The 24,952-nt window shown below is 40.2% G+C and overlaps 1 protein-coding gene across 3 annotated transcripts in view; it reads right to left on the bottom strand.

Moving 5' to 3' along the window:
* The window catches only part of LOC131979768 (rap guanine nucleotide exchange factor 4-like), a 33,344-nt gene that overhangs the window by 1,572 nt on the left and 6,820 nt on the right, over nt 1-24,952 (bottom strand). Inside the window, exons 2-29 of one of the 3 annotated variants that reach the window (XM_059343782.1) lie at nt 20,407-20,549; nt 19,421-19,509; nt 17,453-17,599; nt 12,624-12,696; nt 11,494-11,549; nt 10,181-10,287; nt 9,316-9,437; nt 8,737-8,920; nt 8,324-8,408; nt 7,173-7,233; nt 6,464-6,540; nt 5,758-5,904; nt 5,302-5,396; nt 4,989-5,074; nt 4,657-4,735; nt 3,800-3,950; nt 3,617-3,705; nt 3,476-3,503; nt 3,298-3,373; nt 2,920-3,066; nt 2,114-2,211; nt 1,705-1,830; nt 1,316-1,494; nt 919-1,009; nt 766-816; nt 438-525; nt 268-332; nt 90-144 (exon numbers count right to left, since the gene is read on the bottom strand). In XM_059343782.1, coding sequence (XP_059199765.1) covers nt 90-144; nt 268-332; nt 438-525; nt 766-816; nt 919-1,009; nt 1,316-1,494; nt 1,705-1,830; nt 2,114-2,211; nt 2,920-3,066; nt 3,298-3,373; nt 3,476-3,503; nt 3,617-3,705; nt 3,800-3,950; nt 4,657-4,735; nt 4,989-5,074; nt 5,302-5,396; nt 5,758-5,904; nt 6,464-6,540; nt 7,173-7,233; nt 8,324-8,408; nt 8,737-8,920; nt 9,316-9,437; nt 10,181-10,287; nt 11,494-11,549; nt 12,624-12,696; nt 17,453-17,599; nt 19,421-19,509; nt 20,407-20,549 — 2,795 coding nt within the window. Of the gene's footprint in view, nt 1-89; nt 145-267; nt 333-437; nt 526-765; nt 817-918; nt 1,010-1,315; nt 1,495-1,704; nt 1,831-2,113; nt 2,212-2,919; nt 3,067-3,297; nt 3,374-3,475; nt 3,504-3,616; nt 3,706-3,799; nt 3,951-4,656; nt 4,736-4,988; nt 5,075-5,301; nt 5,397-5,757; nt 5,905-6,463; nt 6,541-7,172; nt 7,234-7,282; nt 8,409-8,736; nt 8,921-9,315; nt 9,438-10,180; nt 10,288-11,493; nt 11,550-12,623; nt 12,697-13,444; nt 13,529-17,452; nt 17,600-19,420; nt 19,510-20,406; nt 20,550-24,952 lie in introns of those variants that run through there. The other 2 variants (XM_059343783.1, XM_059343784.1) reach the window with 2 other exon arrangements.

Raw genomic sequence — 24,952 nt, 5'->3', positions numbered from 1 at the left:
ATGCAGTAAGAGAGGAAACCATAAGAATGTTATTAGAAAGATGAGCGTAAAGCTAGCATGGAAATGGGATAAAAGCAAAGCAGACTTACTGAATGGTTGGCTTCTACAGTGCCTCACTTGCCGAATTGTGTTGGCTATAATACGCTGTAGAGATAAGGATAAAAGGATCTTTAGATATTACATGAAACTTGAGTGAAAAACAGTATGAAGCATAAAACATATCCTTAAAATGAATCATTGGCCCTTTCAATGTTCACTAAAACTCACCATTTTCTCAAAATTGACCATACTGTCAATGAAGGTCTTGTTGCCCTCATGTGTAAAAGTCATATCTGTAAAGAAATGAGTGAAGTTTAATGGATGCCATGTTCCTCTCAGAGTTCATTCCCGTGTGATACAGTTACTGGAGGAGTACTAATGCTCCACATGAGCCGTACCTTTGAGAAGGAGGGGCATGAAGGGGATGATTGGCGGTTCCAGTTTGGTGACAGTGAGTCGGTACGACCGGTGGTTTCTTGATGGGTCCTTTCACCAAACATATAAACACAGTCTATTACTAAGATGGATCTCAGTGCCTGCAGATTCTACATTCATATACAATATCGTTTTTTAAGAGATTATCCGTACTGCTACAGCTGTGTGGGTAGTTGTGGTTTTATTTGCCCAGGTTTTTTAGGTTCATCATATTTTTTTTTATCTATGCATCTATAGATTTCTGCTGCCAACCCAACACTATTGTGGTGAACAGAATGTCATGCAACTCACCATCATACTCTCAAACTCGGCATAGAACTTCTTAAACTTGGTGGGGAGTTTCTGCCATAAAAAAAACAGAATATCTTAATAACATGAATGTTTTTGCAATAGTGTAACACAGACAAGGTTCACTGAAGGTGAAAACAAAGATCAGAAGTTTACCTCCCACGTCTGGCTCAATCTGCTGACAGCAGGGTTGCTCATCCCCATAATGATGGCAAAGAATGAGTTCAGGTTCTTAAACTCCCGACAACTGTGGACAAATACACATATACACAAGAGAGACATGAAGTTAAACTCCTCTAAGCCAAGTGTACAAACCAGCATGAAGCCAGTAGGTTTATTTATTTATTTATTTATTAGGATCCCCATTAGCCATCACTCCGTTGTGGGAGTAATGGCTATTCTTCCTGGGGTCCTCAAACAGGACACAATTGAAATACATAGTAAAAGCATACAGAGTAACAATTAGAATCTATAATCTCTGGCAGTTATTAGAAAAAACTACAATATTAAATTCAATAATTTACCAAAAAGTGGAATAGTAGGTTCCACTCACTGTGCTGCTATCTTGATGAACTTCTTGAGGAGCTGGACTCTCTTGCTGAGCTGTGAGCAGAGGCACACCTCAGTGACCACCCACAGCTGAACCTGGTTGAACCTCCGCAGAAACAGGTCCAGATTAGCCGTGGTTCTTCTAAAGCTCTGCCGGCCAAACGTGTGGTAGAGCAGCTCATGCTGCAGAGAGGAGGAGGAGGAGGAGGAGGAGGAGGAGGAGGAGGAGGAAGGACACATTAGGGGGAGCAGGTTTGGAGCTAATCATATGGACAGGTCCTGCCACCTTGCATCTGTCAAACATTACTCCTGCAGGGATTTTGTCATGGCATCTTTTCTCTCTTCATTTCAAAGTGTAAAAAAGGCTTTGGTGTGTGTATGTGCATGTGATACCTCATGCACACAGCTGAAGAGCTCCCAGTCAAACATGGTCATTTGGTAAGCCAGGTCCTTAGAGCTCATCAGCTCAAAAGTTGACATAGAGCCTGCAGAGGGACCCTCCTGGTCTGGAAGAGGAGTCTGAGACACAAATACACACATGCAAGTTTATAAGAGGACAGATTCACATGTATCAAAGAACCATTATATTATAATCAAGACATTAACACATGTGGCTTCTTGTCATCACAATGTCATGTGACAAAGATCCATTGTAACAGTGTTTATAACAACCATAAAGCCTGGCTGGCCGTGCTTTACTGATTACTGTATGTACATACTTCATCATGTCCCTTAAAGTATAATCCATTTCATAAAAAACTTCAGAGGAGCTAAGTAAACGGGGGAAACATTACTCTCTTACCAGACTGCTGAGCTGCTCTCGAGGACAGGCAAATAATCTCCCGTTGATGCTCAGAGTGGAAAACACAGAGACATCGTTGGGCTTTAGGATGATTTTTTCTGTAACGAAAACAGGGACAGTAGAGTTTTCATCATCGCCAGGATACATGGACCAACATTTAGGCCATTAGGTAACACTATTTCCACTGATCAAACTTTAAGTTGCAGGATATAATTATACACAGTATCAACAGTGTGAAGAAGTAACAGTGTTGAAGATATGTAATTTATGTATTGTGTTGTGCAGACATATCTATCAAAATGAGTATGTTGCCTGTCTTCTAATACCACTTTTATGTAAAGCTAAAATTAATACAGACACTCATACTCACTTTAGTACTTTACACACCTCTTAAGATAACTGCTGGGATTAACATACTTATTTTAACCCAAACAATGATTTTTTTCCCCCTAAACCTTACCAAATAGTGTTGGTGCCTAAATATAAGCAAACTGCAACAGTTTTTTGGGCATGTTATGTAGTAGACGTGTGCTGTAGCACTATGCACCTTCATGTAGACCTACCTGCATAAACCTGTTGTGTCCAGTGTAATAACTTCAATCAGTCTTAAACAGTGTCATTACCACATTTAGTAAATCGTATATTTCTTGCACAAATGGAATTACTACCCTCTATTTTTTTGGAGCATGTAGCCAGGAATTACACATTGCCCTTTAAATCCTGCTCCTTACATACACAGTGCTCGTGGTATACCCACAGAGTTAATGTCACAGCTTTTTAATATTTTAATCCATCTGTATTCCTACCACTTGCAGAGCTGTGGTTGACCAACACCAGCTCATCAGTGGTGCCAAGTTTGTCGGTCACAGCGCTGATCACTTCTCTTCCTGTCGCTGCCACGGCAACCCGGATAGTGGTGTATGTGTGATCACTGCAGTACACCTTCAATAGGACTAAACAGATACAAAAATACCACAATTGTATGGAATGTGACCACTTCAGATTTGTAATGAATAAACCACTATCCACGCAATCCAAAATATTGTCAAAATATTAAATTCATCTGCTGAGGACATGAATATCCACATTAAAATTTCATGGAAATCAGGCAATGTTCTAATTTTAGATATTCACACACACACACACACACACACACACACACACACACACACACGCCGACTTACTGTCATCTTGATTCCTAATGGGCTGTTTCTTCTGCAGCCTTTCCTCTCCATTGCTGAACTGTCGTATTAGAGTTTTCTGTTAAATTACATGAGACAGAGTGCATTCAGCATCCGCATCACCATCATAACATGTAACATGTACTGTTAAATTCTGCTAAAAACAGCAGTCTGGTCATACCTTTTTTGAGGCTTTGGCTTCTTCGGAACTACAGAAAATAAAAAGTGTAGAAACACAAATAAAAGATACAATAAATGTATCTTTATGCTTGTGCATAAACATCACAGTGAAGGTTTAACATGCAGGAGCAAGGAAACGTACTGTAGTTTGACGACTTTCTCCAGGTCAGGAACCAAGTCTTTCAAAGCTCTCAAAATCCGAGAATCATTTGATAAACTCACGTACAACTCCTACAGGGACGGAGACAAAGAACTGAGCTCAGACCATGCATATGACCTATGTATGTTGTGTAATTCACTGCTTTTTAAAGCTTTGTTTGGTCACCTCCAGGAAAGATATTGCAGCAGGCTCCTCCTGTAGCAGGTACGTGTGTGTGCTCGCCCAGCGCAGGGCCAGAATGAGCACCCTCCTCTTACTGTTGAGCGCATACTCCAGTCTCTCCTGTTCAGAGCCGGGCGGAGATGCCGCATGGTAGGTACACACAAGTTTAAAGATAAATACAAATATGTAAATCTTCCATTTCAGATTCAGTGATATCTTCCTACCACAGCATGGATATATAAATGAACCATGGCTAAATTCATATTATCCTGTTTTTTATTATAAGATCTGCTTAAATGAAAACAGAAATTATATTTCAGCCTACTCCAGGCTCTAATCACTGCCTCCGAGGTACCAAATGAAGGAGCTGTTAATTATGTATTCTCTTTAGTGCAGCAGTGGTAAAGAGTAAGCAGAGGAGCACTTTGCAACACTACAATGAGTAAGACAATAATAAAAGCAGCTGTTATTACAACTTGTTACTCAGGTGTGAAGGGAGGTGTTCATTAGTGCTGGATGCTCAACTGCTGCTTCAGCACTTCCATAAACAGAATTGTACAATCCAAAATGCTGTCAGTAACACTGTTATATTGTAGTCTGCAGTAAGCAATGGGCATGTCAGTTCATTTCTAATGGGACTGTCAACATAATATGTGCTGTGTTGACGACTTATAACAGATCAAGAAAGGATTTGCCGGAACGTTTTTTAAAGTAAATGTTCATCTTTAGATACGCCTTTGCAGTTATTCTTTTTTTTTTTTTGTCAGGAGCATTTTTCTCAGTGTTTATTGTCGTAATGCTCATTCCGGCCACAAGAGGCTGAAGAGCACCAGGAAGAGAGCATCAGTTTGAAAGGATATTGTGACATGAGTAGAGGGCACAGCTGGCTGTTGGGCATGAAGACACTGTGCATGAGGACAAAATCATCCACTGCTGGGTCTAACAGACGAGGAGAAAAACAGATAACAAGAGGGAAGAGAGTCAGATGGGAAAGGGATGGAAAAGAATGCAAAAAGTAGTGAAAATGAAATTCATCATTTGTCCATTTGTCTAGCATACCTGTCCATCCAAATTCCCTCTTTAATTGCAGTGCATTTGATATAGGGTCTGCACTATCGCTGGTAATATTCATTTAGCATTAATAGCCTTCATTTTGCATTGTATAAATATATGTGTATATTCTATTGGCTACCTGGTTCACTGTGATGTATGTCCATCCTCATGGTTTCCAGGAAGTGTTCAAGAATCTTCTCTGGCGTTCCTGATATCACAGTGTACCTGGAAAGGGTGAGTTGAGAGAGACAGAAAGATTAATTCTACTAACTTGAAATCAGCAGTGACATGTAGCATTTACTCGAGAACTATATTAAGTACATTACATTTTCCTGATTATACTTAATTTCAGAACTCATTTTTTGTATACTGGCATACAATGACAAAAAAGGCTTTCTATTTCTATTCTACATACTTTTACTCCTTTTTACTCCTCAAACTAACAAACGTACTTGATGCTTCCAAGGGTGGAGGTACGAGGACTCTTTTCTAACACCAGCACCGCTTGTTCATGCTCTTTCAAACGTACGGTGTTTGCTTCCACATCCTAAAAAACACAACAAGATTCACAAAACCAGTAATATTACTCCAAATCAAATGCACAGTATGTGACTTTTTTTTAGATGGAATACAGCTGCTCTGCCAGAAGAGGGAGACAAACATCACAATCGGGCAGCTTCACAGACAGTATGATGCTTGAGGCAGTGCACATGAATTAATTCAGATGGTGAATTAATTCAATTATATTTTAACCTAGGTTAAAGAATGTTAGCTTAGAAGTGATATTGTGAAAATATATTGCTAATAATTGTATTCATAACAGTTTGAACTGAACTGGTAGTTTTTGGAGCACTTGTGACTACATGTGTTAATTTCAGAGGATAACCATCCATGTCCCATCTGCCTACCCTGAGTATCCTGTTGAAGTCTTCCTTATCAACACGAAGGAAGTGACAGTTGTCCTCTCTCAGGACGATGGAGGCGGCACGAGGTGAATCTGTAACCAGGGCCAACTTCCCAAAGTCATCACCCTCATGGAGCGTACACACTACACCCTAAGACACACATACACACGCATGAATGCACACATAAACAAACACACTCTTATATACAAACAGGCCCAGACACATACACAGTCTACTAGTCATATTAAGCCCTGAAGTAAAATTAGGAAGGAGCGAGAGCACACAGGACTGAGATGAATCATCTGTACATGTGTGTGTGTGTGTGTGTGTGTATGTGTGTGTGCAGAGTGCATGTGTGATCAATGTGTATGCACACACATGAGCAAGTGCAGTACATCAGCCTGTGCAGTGGTTGTATATCGGTGTGTGGTGTGAAATTATGCATGCGTACAATCCCTTAAGCCATTTAATCATCGTGATGAGTCACGGTGAGCTGTGCAGAGTTTGCCAAACTCCACTGTTGGTGTTTCCCAGCCCTGCAGGGCAGATACTGCTGGTCTGCTCTATACAAACACGATCAGCTACACAATCTAACCCATTACATTTGGATGAAATATCATCAAATGAAGCGGAGAACTCGAGCAATGCTCCTGTGTCAAACAAAGAAACGAGCATGTAGGTGGATGAATGCGTTCAAGCACACACACACCTTGCCATAGATAACCACATTGACAGAGCCTTTCTGGATGATGTACCATGACGTGCCCTCCTCTCCTTGGTTGAACACTAGAAGATTAAGAGGAAAAAACGTATCACCATCACATAGTCACACCCACACAGTCCAATTTAAACACACAGACTTGATACAGATATTCTTAGATTTAGTGTGATTATCTGTGATGTCCATCATGAATTAACCAGCTTAGAAATTATAGAATAAAGATGGTCCTTACAACTCCAGAACTTGCCTAATAATCACCACCTATTAATTGTTTTTCAGTATTAAATTAAGCCAGTGATGGTTGTCTGTATATGCATGGGTAAGTGCAAACAAGGAGAGCTAAAAGCTAATTCTGCATACTATTTTTGTATCATTCATTTTTTTATTGCCTAATTTAGCATACCTTTGATGGCGTCAAGCCGCCAATATGTAACCAAACATGGGCAAAAACCCTGAATTATGGGAACTATAGTTCCAAAACTTTAAGGGTGATTATACCAAAAAAATCAAAGGACATCCTAATAATGTCACCTACAGCAGCCATTTTTCAAAATTACAAAGACTCTTAGGCCAATATTCCTGGAACAGTGACACTCTCCTCTCTCTGTTTTGTCTGAGGGGGTGACATAATGTCAGACTCTGAAAACCCACCAACAAAAATGCAACAAAGAACAAAGTGTACGAAGTGAGGACTCACACACGGTTCCAGCTTTTGCATGCGACTCGAAGATCACAACGCTCGCCAGTTCCCTCTTCACCTACAAACCAGAACACACTGCTCAAGTCATAGTGAATTTAGCTGCACTGCAGAAATATGAAAGAGAAGGGTAAAATGCACAGATCAGGGTTTTTAAGGATTATTTGAAGTGATCTGGGACACTTTCTGGTCCATCATGGGGAGTTTTTGCTCTATTGGACTGTTAGTTTGCTGACATTTATATTCATAAGCGCTGCATTCAAACGAAAAGTGGAGGAAAAGAGGAATAGAAAAACAGTTAAATGAAAAAGCCAATTGTTCATGAACCACTTTGATCTCCTGGAATGTGCTTCATGTGACTTTTTATTACTGTAATAATGTGGTATCATCTAATGCACATGTTACTGAATCTAGGCAGAAATGAAGCATGAAAATGAGAACAAAAGCACAGACTCGAGGACTCCTCCACATGATGAAAATAAAGATTGGTGTAAAAAATTTGTCCCATTACACTAGTAAGAGAAATGTTAGTGACCACGTCTTCTCCCTCAGGTCTTAAAGGGATAGCTTGAATTTCTAGTGTTTCTATTGTACAGCATATGAGAAACTTATCTATATTCAGTGTAGTACAGTAGTTGGTAAATGGCACTTCTCTCAGTCTGTAGAAGCAGTTAGAAGCACCAACTTGAAAGCTAAGCAATGTTGAGCTGTGGACGGGGGTAGCAGTAAAAGTTATTTCAACCACCTAAGAAAAATAATCAATATAAGTTTAATTTTACACTATATTCTATTCTGCTTTTCATGGCCATCAGATTTCCCTTTGTGACAGGGAATGAAAACTGTTGCTTGCTTCAAAGCCATCTGACAAAAAGAGTAGCAAATGCAGTTACTTACAGAAAGAGTGAGTTGGATATGGATAAAGGGCTGTCTGACAGCAAGGGAAAGTGGTGAAAATACTCTAAATAGTGTAAACTTAAACTGCTTTTCTAAACTGGGAGCGAGCCAACTGCCATCACTACCTCATACAACCACACTTCAAACATCCAAACTATCAAAAACAAATCAACTGTAGCAAGTGGTTGTGATGAATTAACAGCGTTCATTTAAACCTGTACCGTCCCTTTAAAAGTAAAGTGGCCCGTCTGACTCACAGTGTTGGAGAGGTGAGCTAAGGCCTTGATGTGAAGCAGCTCATCGTAGATGATCTCAAGGTCATCCCCTGTCCTCTGACCAGGCCTGCAGACACACAGAGGTTTGTCAGGATGAACTCATCATGAATATTTCATGCATGATTCACCTCCTATTACACTGCAGCAAAATTACTAATGACACATCCTAATGCTAAAATAGTATTGCTGTTTTGAACGTAGTCACTATAATGATTTATTCATATTATTTCACATGATAACACTGTATTTGACATGTTAGTTTGGATAACATTTTGCTTATTTTGCCAACTTACTACCATTAAAAAATGTTAAATAAGCTTTCTTGATTAACCTGAAAATAACATTTATAGTGATTTATAATGCAAGTTGATGCAATATTAGTGACTTTTACTGACGATTTCCTGAGGATCATGCGCAGCAGAGCGTCAGGGCCGATCTGAGCGAGGAAGAGGATGGTCTCTGGCAGCTCTTCCTCACTCTCCCTCTTCTCCTCCTCACTAGGCAACGGCGTGTCCTCCTCCTCATCGTCAAGAAAACGGTAGAACAGGTACTTGTCCTGGAAGCCCAGCTCCTGGTCCACTGGAGAGCACGCACAAGTGCAAACATATAAACACAACATGTTGTACGTGCTTAGTGATACTGAGTTGTTTTCTTATTAAAAACACAATTTCAGACATCTCCTTTGAAGTGTATGAATTAGAGATCTAGATTCAATCTATATTTCATGTTCCTGCTTCAAAACTCCTAATTAATTTCCATGTTGGTATTCATACTGACGCTTTTGCTGCGATTGATGTTCAGATATAGTTAAAGCCACAACTCAACTTAGAGCCAGAGACGTTATTTTGGCTGCTTTGCAAAAGGGATTTGGGAACAACTATTGCATGTTATGACAACTGTGCAGTGCATGGAATAAAACTAAACAGCATATGCTATGATGAAAATGCAAAAGAGAAAGCCAAAGTTTGAGTTACCGTGGTTGAGCACCCCTTCTTCCAGCAGCGACTGCCACATCCCAACAGCATGGGACCGTGTGAGGACACAGGCACTCTGCAGCACCAACCAGTCCACCAGCTCTGTGCCGACACAGCATTGTCTGCAATACACACATGGCAATAAATCTACAGAACATGTTCTAAAGCTGTTGCATGAATAATGATGAGATAGGCTGCAGTCGTACTGTCAATAAGATTAGTATTAGAAGTCTTTTCTTTTCCTAGTAGGAGAGTATAATATGCACATCATGCAAAGGTGCTAGGCCATCCAAAGGCATCAATGAAAAAAGACAGAGAGCCTGCACACTGACTCACAGCCACAAGTTTATGCTGACAACATATCGATCTACATGGATCTTCATTCTGACCTGATGAAGATACATGTACAGTACCAGTCAAAAGGTGGCTCCTTTGAAGAATCTAAAATATAAAACATATTCTGGTTTGTTTAACACTTTTCTGTTTACTACATATTTCCATATGTGTCTCATCATAGTTTTGATGTCTTCAGTATTAATCTACAATGTCGAAAATAATAAAGAAAAACCATTAAACTTTTGACTGGTAAAGTAGATAAAAACATGAGCAATAAACTTGTGGCTTGAGTCAGTGAGCAGGCTCTCTCTTTTCTCACCTCTCTTTTCCTAACCACGTTTTCTTGACTTTAATGGAAAACATTATGAAGTAAAGGAAAGGTATGAAGGAGATTTCATACAGATTGCTAAGAGAATCAACTGCACTTACACCAGGCTATGTAATAATACATAATAACATGTAGTTCTTGCTCATTTCAATAAGTTTGGAACCTTCCTAAGCAAAAAAGACCACACAGCCATGCTCTCACCTGTATGTCTTGAGGTGGTACTTCCTGTCTCGAATCATGTGTGGGGCTCTGGACAGGATGGCGTTGCGGAGAACCTTCCCCGCTCTCTGCAGCTTCTCTGAAGGGATCTACATACCACACAGGGACAGCAGAGTAGTTTGGGGAACTGATTGTGCGCTGTAATCCGAGAGTCACTACTTGTGCTGACTCCAGGCTGTAACGCATAATAAAATTGATCTTTTTCGATCACCAACCCACTCCTCACGGATGGATAGAAATGCTTGAAAATGCATGCATTGCAAACTAGGATTAATGCTTGTAGCATACAGTACAGCACTAAACAGCCCTCATACCAGTAAAACTGTATCAAAAAAACAAAGTGTATACACGCAAACACATCCTCTACACATCACACCTGCACCTTAAAAAGAGCGGGAAAGGGCAGATGTGTATACACACACGCAGCTGCTGTTGAAAACAACAAAAAACAACAAAGGGAGGCATACTAATTGGGCAGATGGGATCTTTCTTCTATGTGCATGCATTAGCTGGCATTAGCATAACTACAGAGGATCACAGCTGTGAGTCATCACTTGTCTCTTCTCCGAACGAACACACCTCCAAAATCCATTCTGGCGTTCTGATTCATTCACAAACACGAAAGTATGCAGCAGTGCACAATTTTATGACACTGTGGTTCAGTCACTGTGGCTATTATCTTCCCTCTGCACTGTTTACACAGACAGAAGCACAGATTTAAAGGTGTAGTCAGTGATTTGAATCCAGTACACTTGGTGTCAAATTCAGTGAATATCCCCTTACAGTCAGTTAGCTGTCCCTTCTGTGTGTATGTGTGTTTTAATGCATAAAGAGAAAGACAGTGGGAGCAAGAGGAACGATAAATCAGGCTTTTGAAGGTGTGTTCAAATATAAACATCTTTCTCCAGATTCCCTGACTTGCCTTTTAAGTACGTTTTTATTTCAAATGATAACCACAGCATCTTTTAACATTAAAAATCACTCATCCACTGGCCAGCACAAGGGACTACAATGTACATTTTTGCTCTCTCCACAAAGATATTCTGACACAAGCAGCTAGGCGTAGGGGAATCCAAGACAAACTGGTCTTGTGCTGAGACCGCCTGGCCCAGAGTATATTGGTTGTGAGTTTACTTCATTCATGCTTTGTGTGCCCTGAGGAAGGGCACAGCTCATGCTGGCAGTTTATTTAAAGGATCAAGTTGCCATGCTGAACCTTTTTTTTTTTTTAACTTCCTACACAAACCCAAGACAGACCTGTTGGTTCCAAGCAGAGAAGTGGGGAGACTATTTACCTTGTTGTGAGCTTTGTTTGCAGAGTCTGAGTTCATGTTGTCTTTTTCTGTGAGTCCTGGGGAGGGAAAAAATGTTGGCTGAACTGAAGATTTTTTATAGGATGTGGATATTTTCCATTCCCAAAACAAGAACATACAGCCTATTCATTGTGTAGCTTGCATTCTAAATTAAAAGTAATGTTGGGAGGCGAGTTCTACTGCACAAGATATTCTGATAAACATTAGGTAAGAAACATGTATAACATCTTGAAACAAAAGTACTCAAGAATTAGAGATATGCAACATTGTCTTCACTCCATTGCAATAAAAAGCAAACAATAAATCGTTCCTTGCAGTCAGACTCTGTGATCTTATTGCAATGTACTTTCTCTCACATAAGACTAGAAAAAAACGTCTTATAAAGAGCAGAAGACATAATCTTAAATGTACAAGCTTTAGTGTGGCTTACAGAGGTCCACAGGTATGGAATTAGACTGATAACACTATAAAAAATGTTGTCAAAAAGAGCTTAAGGCGGCAGCTACTAGTAAAATATGTTAAAGCTTGCATCCTTAAACGGCTGGGGACTCAGTTAACTACTTATTTTATTCTGTAATCCATTTAAATTGAACTGTTTTGTGTAGACAGATGGGATAAATGTTGGGACCACTAGTCGTGAGGATTGTGCTAGGTGCAAATCGGCCACGGAAACTTATATCATATATAATGCATACTTTATATAATTTAGAATAGATTATCAGTGTATTTCAGATTCTCTCACAGCACGCTGAGAAAATAACCAGATGCCAAAATCATGAGTCGGCAGAGCTCCACACTGCGTGTCCGGTGTGAAACACCCAGCTGGTTAACAAGAGCAACTTAAGGAAGCCAGCAACACTTTCAGTCTCCTCCACAGCCGGTTTGAACCCGGTGTTGAGGTAGTTAGTCTGAGGTGTTTCGTAGATTGCAAATGGAAGGACTCAGACAAAACAGTCCTTTGAAACAGTCGGCCACCAAACTGTTATTTTAAAGAGAAGTGGTGCTAATATCAGCCCTGAATTTCATGATCAGTGCAGTAAGTTTAGTAATTAACTGTACTAGCAACATTTACAGTGTTTCTTTCATTCTAGTGTGTGTGTGTGTGTACTCACTGTCATTGTTGGATCCACTCTCCATAGCTCCATAAGGAGGGGCCAACAGTCCAGCCAGGCTCTGACGATACTTCTACAAGATAAAATGCACACACGAGTCACAGCTGATGTGAAAACACTATCATTGTGACGCATCATTCATAAAATATCTTCATTTGTTAGACACCAAAATGCATTTCTGTCTCCAACAAACATACACAGTGTTACTTTCAAACACACACAGACACACAGACACACACTCCAAGTGCCCCTCAAAACAAAGCCCTTTGTACAACCAAGATCATTTACATGCAGAACAACTAACATTATATAACACACACACACACACACACACACACACACACACTCAAAGCAGCATTCAAACCAGGGTTAATGAGCGCATCCAGAGCTGCTAAATGTGCACAGATGCTGCTCTTACAGCTGTTAAGAACAATAAAAAGCATTTGCATTTCTACAGCGGAGAAGCTAAAACACACTCAGCAGGTAATTTTGAGCCCTGAATGTGCCTGAATGTGCCATTGCTCATCTGCAAGGTCATTACCAAGCAACCCATGCCTTCTGAGAACTGCCAGGGACACACACACACACACACACACAGTGACAGAGACAGACAGAGGGAGCATCTGTTTGACCTAAAGACAGAAACACCCCCCTGTCGATGTCTTTCTCGTACACACAAACACTCTAAAACCGGGACACAACATTGCTAAACAACTTCATTTTATGAACAGACAAAAAAATATAAGAAAACATTACAATACTATCAAGCCCACACACTCAGCAAAGACTACACAGGGGTACAGCGGGGGGGTCAGACTCACCTGAGGAAACACACTCTGACGCCTAATTCTGGAGGGACTGAAACCCCAGAGAGCTGCCCTCTGCTCCTTTACAACTCACACACAAGCCACCGGATAGCATCCTGCTCAAAACAAGCTGCTCTCTTCCTCTCTCTCTCTCTCTTTTTCTCTCACACAGTCGCCCCAGTGTCTTTCTCAGTCTCTCGCTCTCCCTCTCTCGCCGCGATGGAGCCAAGAACCAAACCACTTTTCTCTCCCAGGTTACCACGGTGATCCGAGTCTCTGTATGACCAAGCTACTCTAGTGGACGAGGAGAAAGAGGGAGGGAGAGACACAGAAAGGAGGCAGAAGAGGGAAAGAAAGGGGTGGCGAGGATGGAGAGGAAGGAGGCTGGCAAAAGACGCAACACGGCCAATAGAGGAGACAGGAAGTGGGCAGGAGAAATGTAGAGCAGGTGAAAGGGAAAAGAAGACTTACAATACCAGCCGGGCAAAGTGCAGGCTAACCAATCAGCTGTTTGATATACAATATGTGAACATATGCACACACATCTGTCAGATACGACACGCTGTTTTACATTTTATGTTTATTCATCCCACTTTCTCTTGGTGTTAGAATTATGGAGAAGCGCTTTTTTTCTCCTTTCATCCTTTCATCAAACACATGACTGCATTCATCCTGTGGCTTTCTAGTCTTCTTCACACACAAGCACATGCACGCAAATGAGTCCATGCACACTCACACACAAACACAAAATACAAAGATCCTTTTACTATGAGCTGAATGGGATTCAAAAGAGAAACACCTCAGGCTATGTTTTCTGCTCCGTGTCTACGGTCCTAAAATAGACAGCAGATAAGGAGACTGAGTGCACTTAGCTGACAAACAAACACACTACGAGCTCAATAATAAGATGCCACATGTACTTAATGACCAATTATTGTCTTATCTCATGTTTACATCCTCCTGTGTCATAAAGTGGAGATATCAAATCTCAGGGAGGCCAGTGTAGTAATACCCGTACCGAAGAGGTTATTTTTTTTACTATAAATTGCAACACTAAATTTGTTTTATACTGACACAGAGAGCAGAAAAAAATGCCCATAGTGATATTAACTGTTTATTCAAATAAAAATGTTCTTTATGCTTTCTTTTCTTTCATATCTTATGACACCAGCACTTAAGAATGAGATTTAACAAAATAGGCTAACCACTGAACAACACATGGACAAGGTCAGGGACTAGTAACCCAGACCAAAAAATGCTGCATGAGTCAATATTAATACAGTGAAAATTTGGGTGAACATCTGTCCACAGTCACTCATAAGAGCTGTAATTAAAGCGTCTTATACTTTATCTATCTATCTATCTTCATCCCAGAGGTAAGTGTTATGTTTCACATTAGCCCGTAGAAACAAAAGCCTACACTTAAAGTACCTTATTGATTTAACATTGCTCTGCCATCAGATTGTCAGACTCACAATGGACAATTTTAAAAAAGGGAGCGAAATTGCTTTTTTATTCCATGCATTCTGCCTCTTTATAAAACCCACCGCCTACATCATCCACAACATAACACGACATTGTGGTCGGAGATTCAAGGGAGTTATGTTAGTGGCACCTATAGCGACCTTGAGCCGCTTATCTAAAGCAGAGAGGAGGAGCCAAGTACAGAGGTCTGGAAAACTCACGTCTTTCTACTTGACACCCACAGCCTGTTTTTTTTTTCAAACATTTTCAAACTTGTAGCTCCAACCAACGGCGACTCAACTGACACACTCATATCCTCATATCCTCAACACTTGAGGATATCTTACAGACACAGCTCCCTCTGGAGCCACAACAGGCTTCATGCAACTTTTTTCACACATTTTGTCAGAATAATTTGTGTTGTAAATCCTGTCAGCTACAATTGAAGTCTATAGTGTTCCTAAGTGAGCATGTGTACTTCAGCTAGTCAGATTTTGTTGTGGCGAAGTGACCTTGGAGCAAAACACTCAAAAATCTTTCTGTAATTTGAGCTAAGCTTGGGAGATTGTTTTTATATGTGCAAACTGTCCAACCCTGGTAACTCAAGACCACTGACAGGAGATGTGATAAGCAGGGTGTGACGGAGGAGGTTGAGGGAGTTACATTGCAGCACGCCAGTCAAACGCCAGCATGGACGATGTATCATCTTGTATCCATATATTTCAAGTACGCTTTGGTTTCTTAGAGTAATTTACTTCTGTCCGAATTTGATTATATTATTGTGAAGAGATTAAGGACGAATAAACCCATTTCTACTGTTCTGAGTCTGATGGAGCTTGAAATAATCAATAATTTAAGTTTACTGCAAGCAATACAATTAAAGTTGCATGATTTAATCTAAAGTATTTAAATATTAACAAACGAAATTTTAATAGCAATTAAATCTATTCGAACAACGCCTCTCTTTTGAAGTCTGTGCCTGGTGCACCACAGCATCATGTTCCATTATCTTTAATGGCCAGTCGTCACAAGCCTAATTTGAGCCTGACCTCCAATCTCAATGCAAACTAGAACAAGCAAAAACACCCCTACAATTCGGATACCCTATGACAATTAAAAGTATGAAACCGACGAGAGAGAAAAAAAGAATAACTACAATTTAAAATGAAATGGGACCTTTGAAGACGCAAAATAAGAGGCTGTCTGCCCAGAGAACAGGGCCAACTGTGAAGCCACAGCAAACCGATCCACTGCACTGCCAGCACTTCCTCTCTGTGAGGGACCCAGTGAATGGAGAGGGTAACCTCGACAAGGAGGCCCACGGAGAGGCGACTATTACAATGCCAACTCTCAAAGAAGGTGCCAGTGTCCGGGCCAAAGCCATGTTTCCAAGTGCTGATTCTTCCAATTTGTATGATACCAGTTTCTGTTCTATGGAAGCCCTGACATATCTGAGTTTATATATTCTGAACATGAATCATCAAAGTTATTTAATACAACAGTATTATTGGATTTTTCCCTCCTAGGTGTGATGTGTTTTATTGATTGCAACCTATAAATATCAATACTCTGCACTATTGTAATGCCTACGGTGTTTAAGCACAAAAGGAGAGGTGATGAATTCACCGATTTCCATATGTCCTTAATACATAAATACAGATCATTGTAATTCAATTGTTGTAATGAAAACCTATTTGATTCTTATGCATTATCTGAATAGATCCTTTTGGCTTGTCATAGCAGAAAAAGCTCAGGTGTAAAAATGATGTTAATAAATGGAATGGAGCCGTTAATGTTATTAATTACACCTGTGCTTTTCAAGCAGCGAGCTGTCAAAAATGTCTACTGTTAAAAAGACAGAATTGAAATACATTTTTCTATATCTTCACGCGCTTAACAGCAATAAGTCAGATCACTTGAGGATATTTCTCACATCCTCTTTAGCAGAGTCACACAATGAAAATGTGTTGATATTACACTATTAGTACCTGAGCCCAGGAGGCAACCTAAACACATAGCTGTTTTATTCATGGAGGTGCAAGGAGCAATATTTTGATGGAATATGCATCTGAGTCAGACAATAAAAAAGCAGTTGAGGGATCTCTTCATTTATCACTTTTAGATTCCCACCACACTGCCTGCACTAAACATATAACACAAACTGTATATTGCTGTTGGTGCATCATCCTTTGGACTGTAAATACTGCAGTAAGCTCTGAAAACAAAGGACATCCAACACAAAATACAACACACACAGGCCTGTATTGTGCATACACACTCCTCTCTCCCTCACGCTCTTTTCATGTCTTTATTAGCTCACTGCTGTATGTCACCTGAGGTGTGTGTCTAATAGGTGGAGCAGAAGGCTCCGTTATGGTGGACAGCCCTCTTGTGGTTAAAGGTACAATTACAGTGGAAGGTTGTCTGAAAAATTGCAGTCTCAATAGGGAAACGTTTTCCCAAGATGGGAAGCTTTAGGTACGCTACCAGAGCAGAGTTCATGCTGAATCATGAAGCTCACACTCACAGCTACATCCAGTACAGGAGCTCGTCTCTCACCTCCCAGAGACTCTTGAATTCCCTCTGTTCGATACGGAGCAGCTCGCTCGTCTCTCTGCTGACTATGGTGGCGTGTCGGGGTGTGTTGTCCAGGATGGATTCCCCGAACGCTGTCCCAATCCCCAGTGTACAGATAGTAACTGCATCCTGCACACAAACACAACATATTAAGGATGTGTGGGAAGCAATATGTGTTTCAATTTCAGGCTTTAACAAGATAAAATTAGGCCTTCCACGAAGATCTGTTATACTGGTTCTGCTTGTGGCTAGGGCTGAACAATTTGGAAGAAATATCTAATTGTGATTATTTAAACTGATATTACAACTGAGATATGATTCACAGTGTTTGGAATTATTATTTTGCATAATTATTCTCATTTTCATTGAAAAATATTAAAAGGATGCACTAGTTCACAAGTTCATATTGCGATTGCCCATAAATTCCAATAAAACGTTCATCCCTACTTGTGGCTTAAAAGTGGATTTCTCAGCTGTGAGGCTATTGTATTGGAGCTACTATTATATTTATTTATTATTTTCATAATTATTTAAGATGCATTACATTTTTGATTCAACGTTTTGGTCTATATAACACCAGAAAAGAGTTTAATTGCAGATCACAATTCACTAGAGTCCATTTAAGGTCATCAAATGTCTTGTTTTGTACAACCAATAGTCCAAAACCCACAAATATTACTTTGACGTTACTCAAACAGTCAGACCTTTGGCTGCACCCATTATCATTCTGGGATAAACATAAAAAATCCCAAAATTGTTTGTATTTCCTTAAACCAATCACAATAGTCTTGGGGGATTATAAAGACCATGCCCCTGCAAAATAGACAGCAGAAGGGATGGAGAATTCTGTCTCCTGTTCTGAAATAGGCAGCCAATGGCAGACCTGTCATCATGTTAAGACAAGGAAAAGCAGCATTTATGAAGCTTTAACAAGAGAATGTTTGCATTTTGGTTTCAATTATTTTTTCTAAATATTTGTTGATTCATTTCCTGTCAATTGTCTCATCATTGCAGGCACAGACAGTACGCAGAAACAGCAAAAACAGCAAAAACAGCAAAAACAAACATCAAAAGGTTTTCTTCATAAAAATGGACAGACACGAAGAGCAGACACATTAATATATGGTAAATAATGCAAATAAATTCAAATATGAGTGACTGGTAAACTGAGTCTCCTGTAAGGAAAATATCTCTAGGTGCTGTATATAATTGGACTAGCTGGAGGGAAGCAAACACAGATACACTTTCACACGAACACATTCCCACACGACACTGATTTAGTCAAATATTCTGCCTGCTATGGAAACCTTTTCAGCTGTCCAAACTGACATTTCAAATATAGCCACGGAAACTAGGCCACCAATGGCACTTTAGGGCTACATACATGAAAAGGACGTTTCACAATGGAGGGACTTCTTATCTCAGTCTCGAACAAATCCTCTCTCTCTCTTTTATTCTCCCAAACGTCCCTCTTCTCCTCTTTATGTACAGTATAAACCTATTTCCACACTCTGCCATAAAGGGTATGACATGCAGAGAAAAGCACGATTCTCTCAGAGGACCGGTTTTCTGTGCTGTGGCAGCTTTGCCCTGGCATATTTAAGCAGGGAGACATGAGCTAATGTACTGGAACAATGTCAGCATTCAAGAGAGATGTACAAGACCAGTTGTAACATGAGGCACACTTGTAGAGCAGCCAGAAAGTTGACAGAGAAGGTTATGATAAAAAATAATACAAAATGAAAAATACAGGAATGAAAAATAATGTATCTTCTCAAATATAGAGAGAAAATTATGGAATGCACCCTGTGGTGTCAGTAAATCAAGATTTAATTAATTATTCATTCATGTATTAGTGATTCAAATGATTTACTTGAAAAGGAGAACAGGCACACAGCAACATAAGTGGAACGAAGCAAGTAATTATGTATAAGACTCAGTCAATCTTACCTGGTGGTTGGCAGTTTCTGACACTTTGACATCCAGAGAGCCGGACAGCACAGCATACCAGCTAGTGCCTATGTCTCCCTGTCGAAACACTGTGGAAAGTAAAATACATTAAACTCTTCAGAGTGCTGATAAGAAATAAAAGACATGTAATATTGATTTGCTCCAGGATACTTAAGTTGGATTTCTAGAGTTTCTGGAGAAAAATGGAGATGATATTTTCCAAAACATCCTTCTGTTACTGTGATACAAATCCAAAGAGATCCTGGATATCAGGATGCTGACTAATGCTTAATCCTAAAGCAGCTTCAGTAGTTTCCTGTTACACGTAAATGACCGAAAATTTCTTTGACGAAAATAGGAATAAAATGGATCAAAATACAATATTTTACAAAGTGTCAACAAGTTTTACCAGATTTTTAAAAAAGGGGGCCACACATGCTATGTGTAACAGCCTGCAGTTCAAATGAATAGACTGTCAGTCTAAGCTGGGTCATTCATTAATTTCCCAGTTATACTGAGGGACAGGAATTTAATCTTTTTTTTCCCCAAGATATGTTAAGTGCAGGGCTACACAGTGGTGTAGTGGTTAGCACTCTCGCCTCACAGCTAGGAGGTCGCCGGCTCGACTCCGGCCTGCGGCTCTTCAAATAAAGTGATTTAGATGATAAATTACTACTTTGGGGCTATAACTGGTTATTTTCCTAACAGCAGCATTTGTCACTTGGAAATTTGTACACATGACTTGAAATAATAGTAAATTACATACATCAAAATACATCACTCTTCAGCTTTCAAAAAACCCAACAAAACACACACTCACATAATCACATATACTGTATAAATGTATTGTTTAATGATGCTTTACTACCGAGAGCTATTCTGAGCCTGACAGCATCAGAAGCATCTATTGCCATATTCAAAACCAAATCCATACTATATAATTTCATAATCCAAGCATTTGTGCATTTGTGTGTACATGTACATACACGTGATGCCTTTCTCCAGGCATTCATAGAAGGCACAGGCACAGATCTGCAGTAAGAGCGGAGGTGGGAACCTATGGAAGGCTTTGACCTCTCTCAGCCTGGTCAGAATGATGTCCACATCTTCTCCCGAACGCTCCGAGGGCCTGTGCAGAGAAGAGTCATCATTAAATCCAAATTATTCTTTTTTTTAAAGATTATTTTTTTGGCATTTTACTGCTTTATTAGATAGAGACAGATAGAAAGGGGGAGACAGAGGGGGAGACATGCAGCAAAGGGACCTCAGGCCGGATTCGAACCCGGGTCCGCTGCAGCAAACACATGGCCTTCATGGTAAGCATGCTACCAGTCTGAGCCACCGGGACGCCCCCATTAAATCCAAATTTAGAGAAGATTAAAGAACCATATCGGTGTTTTTTCTATGTTTTGGCCTATTAACTGCAAAACTATGTTCAACAAAATGATTAACTGCATGATGTAGCTCGTTCATTGTGATGGATTATCTGTCTCCAGCGAGTCCATTGCTGTATGAAGGGTAGGAAATCAATCATTAACCTACAGTAAGCTTTCAAAAGCGGAATATGGAATATGTGGAATTAATGAAAAATCGGTTGGTATTGTTCTTTAACATGAAAAGCAGCTCTTTTGTTTTACTGTTATCTATGTGTGTGTGTGTGTGTGTGTGTGTGTGTGTGTGTGTGTGTGTGCACGCTGCTTCATTGTTCGGCCTGGTGTCTTAGCGATAACAGTGGAGAGCTGCAGGCGTTACTTCTCTCAGCTCCGACCCCCCACAGGGTGTTGATGTAAGATCTCATTTGTACTGCTGCTATTTCTAATACGCTTAAATCTGAACACACACAGCAGTAGCAGCACATCGTTACTGGCCTTCTACACGGGCCGACAGACAGGGGAACCCACAGAAGTTGGATCTGAGAGCTTAAACATTATGCTCTGCGAGATGCGGTGGAGACAAAATAAAGAGCCAAAATTGCTCAGAGTAACAGACACATTGCAGTTAGCCTCATTCATTCACTTATTTTCCATTGGTAGTGACTCATCCTTAAACGTGTATGTGTTCATACAGAATAGCTAATGTGGGCTTCTCCCTTCACAGATGAGAGGCTGTCTATTCCCTCTCCTCCTTTAGTCCCTTCCTCTTCCCATGCTCCCAGCTCTCTCTTCTTTGTCTGCCTGCACTAAACATTCCTCTAATCTCCATCCATTTTCTCCTCTCCTCTCCCGAGACCTGACGGTTTCTCTCAGGAACACACCATAGGCAAGATACGAAGAACAAATGACCCTCTTTTTTTCTCTAAGCTACCCATTTTCTCCTCTCCATTACTGGCATATCCACGTTTCCCTCCATCCATTAAGGCCCACCACCACTAACACTAGCACTCACTGTCCCCCCATTATCATCCCCTTATTTCTGCTTTGCAAGCTCACAGACAGTGATGGCCTCACTTGTACATACAGAGATAAATACACATATATTTATGTCCCCAAGCGGCAGACTGTCCTCCATGGCTGGGACGGTACTCCCAGATAAATACAGACTGAGCCTAAAGGGCTGCACTGCACAACACATCTTCCAGTCCCACAACATCTGCCACGAGCTCAGGGCCATTACAGATGGGTCTTTTCTTTTTCTCTCTGTCTTTTTATCCCTTTTTTTGTCTCTGACTCATCCTCCCATCATCCTCCCACTGCCTGTGTATTGGCCCTCATGCTCCGACGGCGCGTCATCTCCCAGCGTGGGCTGGGTTAATGGTTTAGACAGGTGGACTCCGACACACTGCAATTGGGAGAGACAGGGAGGTTAACTCTGCGGGGTTGAATGGGCAATACCAGCATCACCCTTCACCTATCAGTCTACAGTGAAACCGCTAAAATCCGTCAGTTATAATCCCATGGTTGAATCCTTGTTCGCTCGTCCTTTCTCTTATTCATTGTCCCATGCTTGCTCGCTCCCTGCCTGTCCAGAGGAATCTGCCTCCCCTGTTAGCGTGAGACGGATATGACCTGAGAGCTTTTCACCTTGTCTTACTCTCCCTCCACCCCTCGTCACTCTTCCTCCTCCCTTCCTCAGCCCTTCCCTTCCTCCCACCATTCATGTCAGCAGAGATCTCAACTTTCTACCACAAATTATGGCCACACACACACACACACACACACACACACACACACACACACACACACATGCACATGCAGGATTTACAAATCGACCGACACACTGAAGAGAAAATCTAGACACCAGAAGGTCCTGCAGATTGTTTTAGGAAGACATCCATCTGGAAAAATGTACTGTTACCAGACAAATAAATCATAGGTTGAACTGTAGCAGCCAAACCAAATGTCAGACAGCCTCGACACAAACAAGATTTCCCAAACTGGCAAATTAACATGTTACATTAGCAGTGATACGCTTCAATTGTATGTACACATCTTTTTCAACACCAATCTTCAATCCCGCTAACAACCTGAGATCCTGTTAAAACACTGAATATGATATCGGCATTTAGCACAGTTCAGCTTGCATTTTATCATTTAAAAATGACTCATAAAATGACTCATCCAGTCATGTCATATTTACAAATTAACCCAAATAATGTATGTATGAGGCAATAGGATTAATTTAGAGAAAATTGATTTTGTCTCTGGCTTATTGCTTTCATGTCATCTTAAAGTCTACAAACTGGTCACAATGCTCTGTGCTTATATATTCCTGCAGCAGAGGGACAGTCAATCTAAACTGGTATCTTGACCAGATGTGTGTCGCTGGTGTGTGTGTGTGTGTGTGTTGACTGGACTGTCTATCACCTGCCTAGGGCAAAACAAATCTGATATTATCTCACATACTTTGCACTCACTGGCAATAAATGTCTTTGGACGGATATATTAGAGACAGTCGTATCTTAACCTTTGCCTTTCTTTTAGCTTCCTCCTCTCCCCACCTCTCTCTCTCCTCACATCAACAGTTACCGTAGATGAAAGCTCCCTCACACACACGCAAACACACACACACGCATACACACACACACACACACACACACACACACACACACACACACACACACTGATTGATATTGATTGAATGAGGAGGTGCATAGCTGAGGAGCACTCAGTGCTCTCCAACAAGATCCTGTCCAGTATAATCTTATGACTCTGGCTGCCCTTACTGACACACACCTACTGCTGCAGATCTGCTGCATTTAGTCTAGGATAAACAGTTCTGTGGTGTTCCATTTGGCTGATTTGTTTTCATCCTTAACACCATATTGGATACCCATGGTAACATTTACGTACAGTAAGAATCACACCCCTCTCACAATGATTTTATGTCATATTACAAAAGGAAAGAGTACTCCAGTTTGATTTTTTAACATTGCCACAAAAGTCAAATTGCAGTGCTATCCTCGTGTTTCATTTTTTATCATGTATATTAAGGGTAAAGCAGTCTTCAAGGTTTAATCGTGAGTTGAGGAGCAATATGTTGTATTTTTTATGCAATATGTTCCGAGTTCATACACTAGGGACCTAAATTCAAAATTTCCTCATCATCACATGTAAATTGTTAAAATAAATGCAACTGCGAAAAATAAAGTTTACAGTCTTCATTTATACCCGCAGCAATCAATGTATAATAACACTTTCTTTATTTTCCCAGCTGTTTATATTTACTTTGATTATGTTTAGATCATGAAAACGTATCTATAACATGAGAGATTGTGTTGATGAAAACGCCAGATTATTAAGAATTTTCAAGCACTCTGTACAAATTCAAGCATATTCTAGAACTTGAAACATAATGGTTAAAATTAAGCATGTTTTCAAACTTTCAAGGCTTTGCACCAACCCAACCCAACAACAAATTACACTCAACTAATGCTGACACAATGAGAACACTAATAGATTAGTCAATAAAAAGTTAAAAATATTAATAATATATAATGATAATTTATTTATTAAGAAAAAATGTAAAGACATTTAGTGGTCCAGCTTCTCTGGTGTCTACATTTGGTGCAGTCTTTTATGATAGAACATTTTTTACAATTTTCTGGTATTTCATATACAGCAAACAATTAATCGATTAATTTAGAAAAAATAATCATATGACTAAAATATGAAAATAATCAGTAGTCGTAGCCCTACACTTCCATCAGTGACTAAATACAGCAGCACATTGTATTTGCATAATGCATCCTGTCTTATTACAGGTGAGGATGAAAAGACAAGATGGTAGCTTCAGGTTGCCAATAGTAACGTGAGGATGTGTCATCGCATGGTGAGGTGTGTACAGTATGTGTGGGTGTTCGCTGTGGGATGCATGTCTTATGTATCATTGTTTGCTTCAGGTGTGAGGAGAATCATTTACAGTAATTAGTGTATAGCTGCCCTTTCGTGCTCGTATTTTATTCAAGCCCTCTCCCTTGGATACTATGCATTTTTGACACAGTATGCATGCAAGCATGGGACCTTTAATATTAACTGGACAGATACAGAGTTGACTGAAAGGGTTTCTAAAAACTGCAACATTCTCTAATTTGGC

This window comes from Centropristis striata, chromosome 11 (assembly GCF_030273125.1).
Source record: "Centropristis striata isolate RG_2023a ecotype Rhode Island chromosome 11, C.striata_1.0, whole genome shotgun sequence".
Taxonomy (NCBI): domain Eukaryota; kingdom Metazoa; phylum Chordata; class Actinopteri; order Perciformes; family Serranidae; genus Centropristis; species Centropristis striata.
Note: the sequence above shows the minus strand (reverse complement) of the source record. Positions and strands in the feature narration are given on the sequence as shown.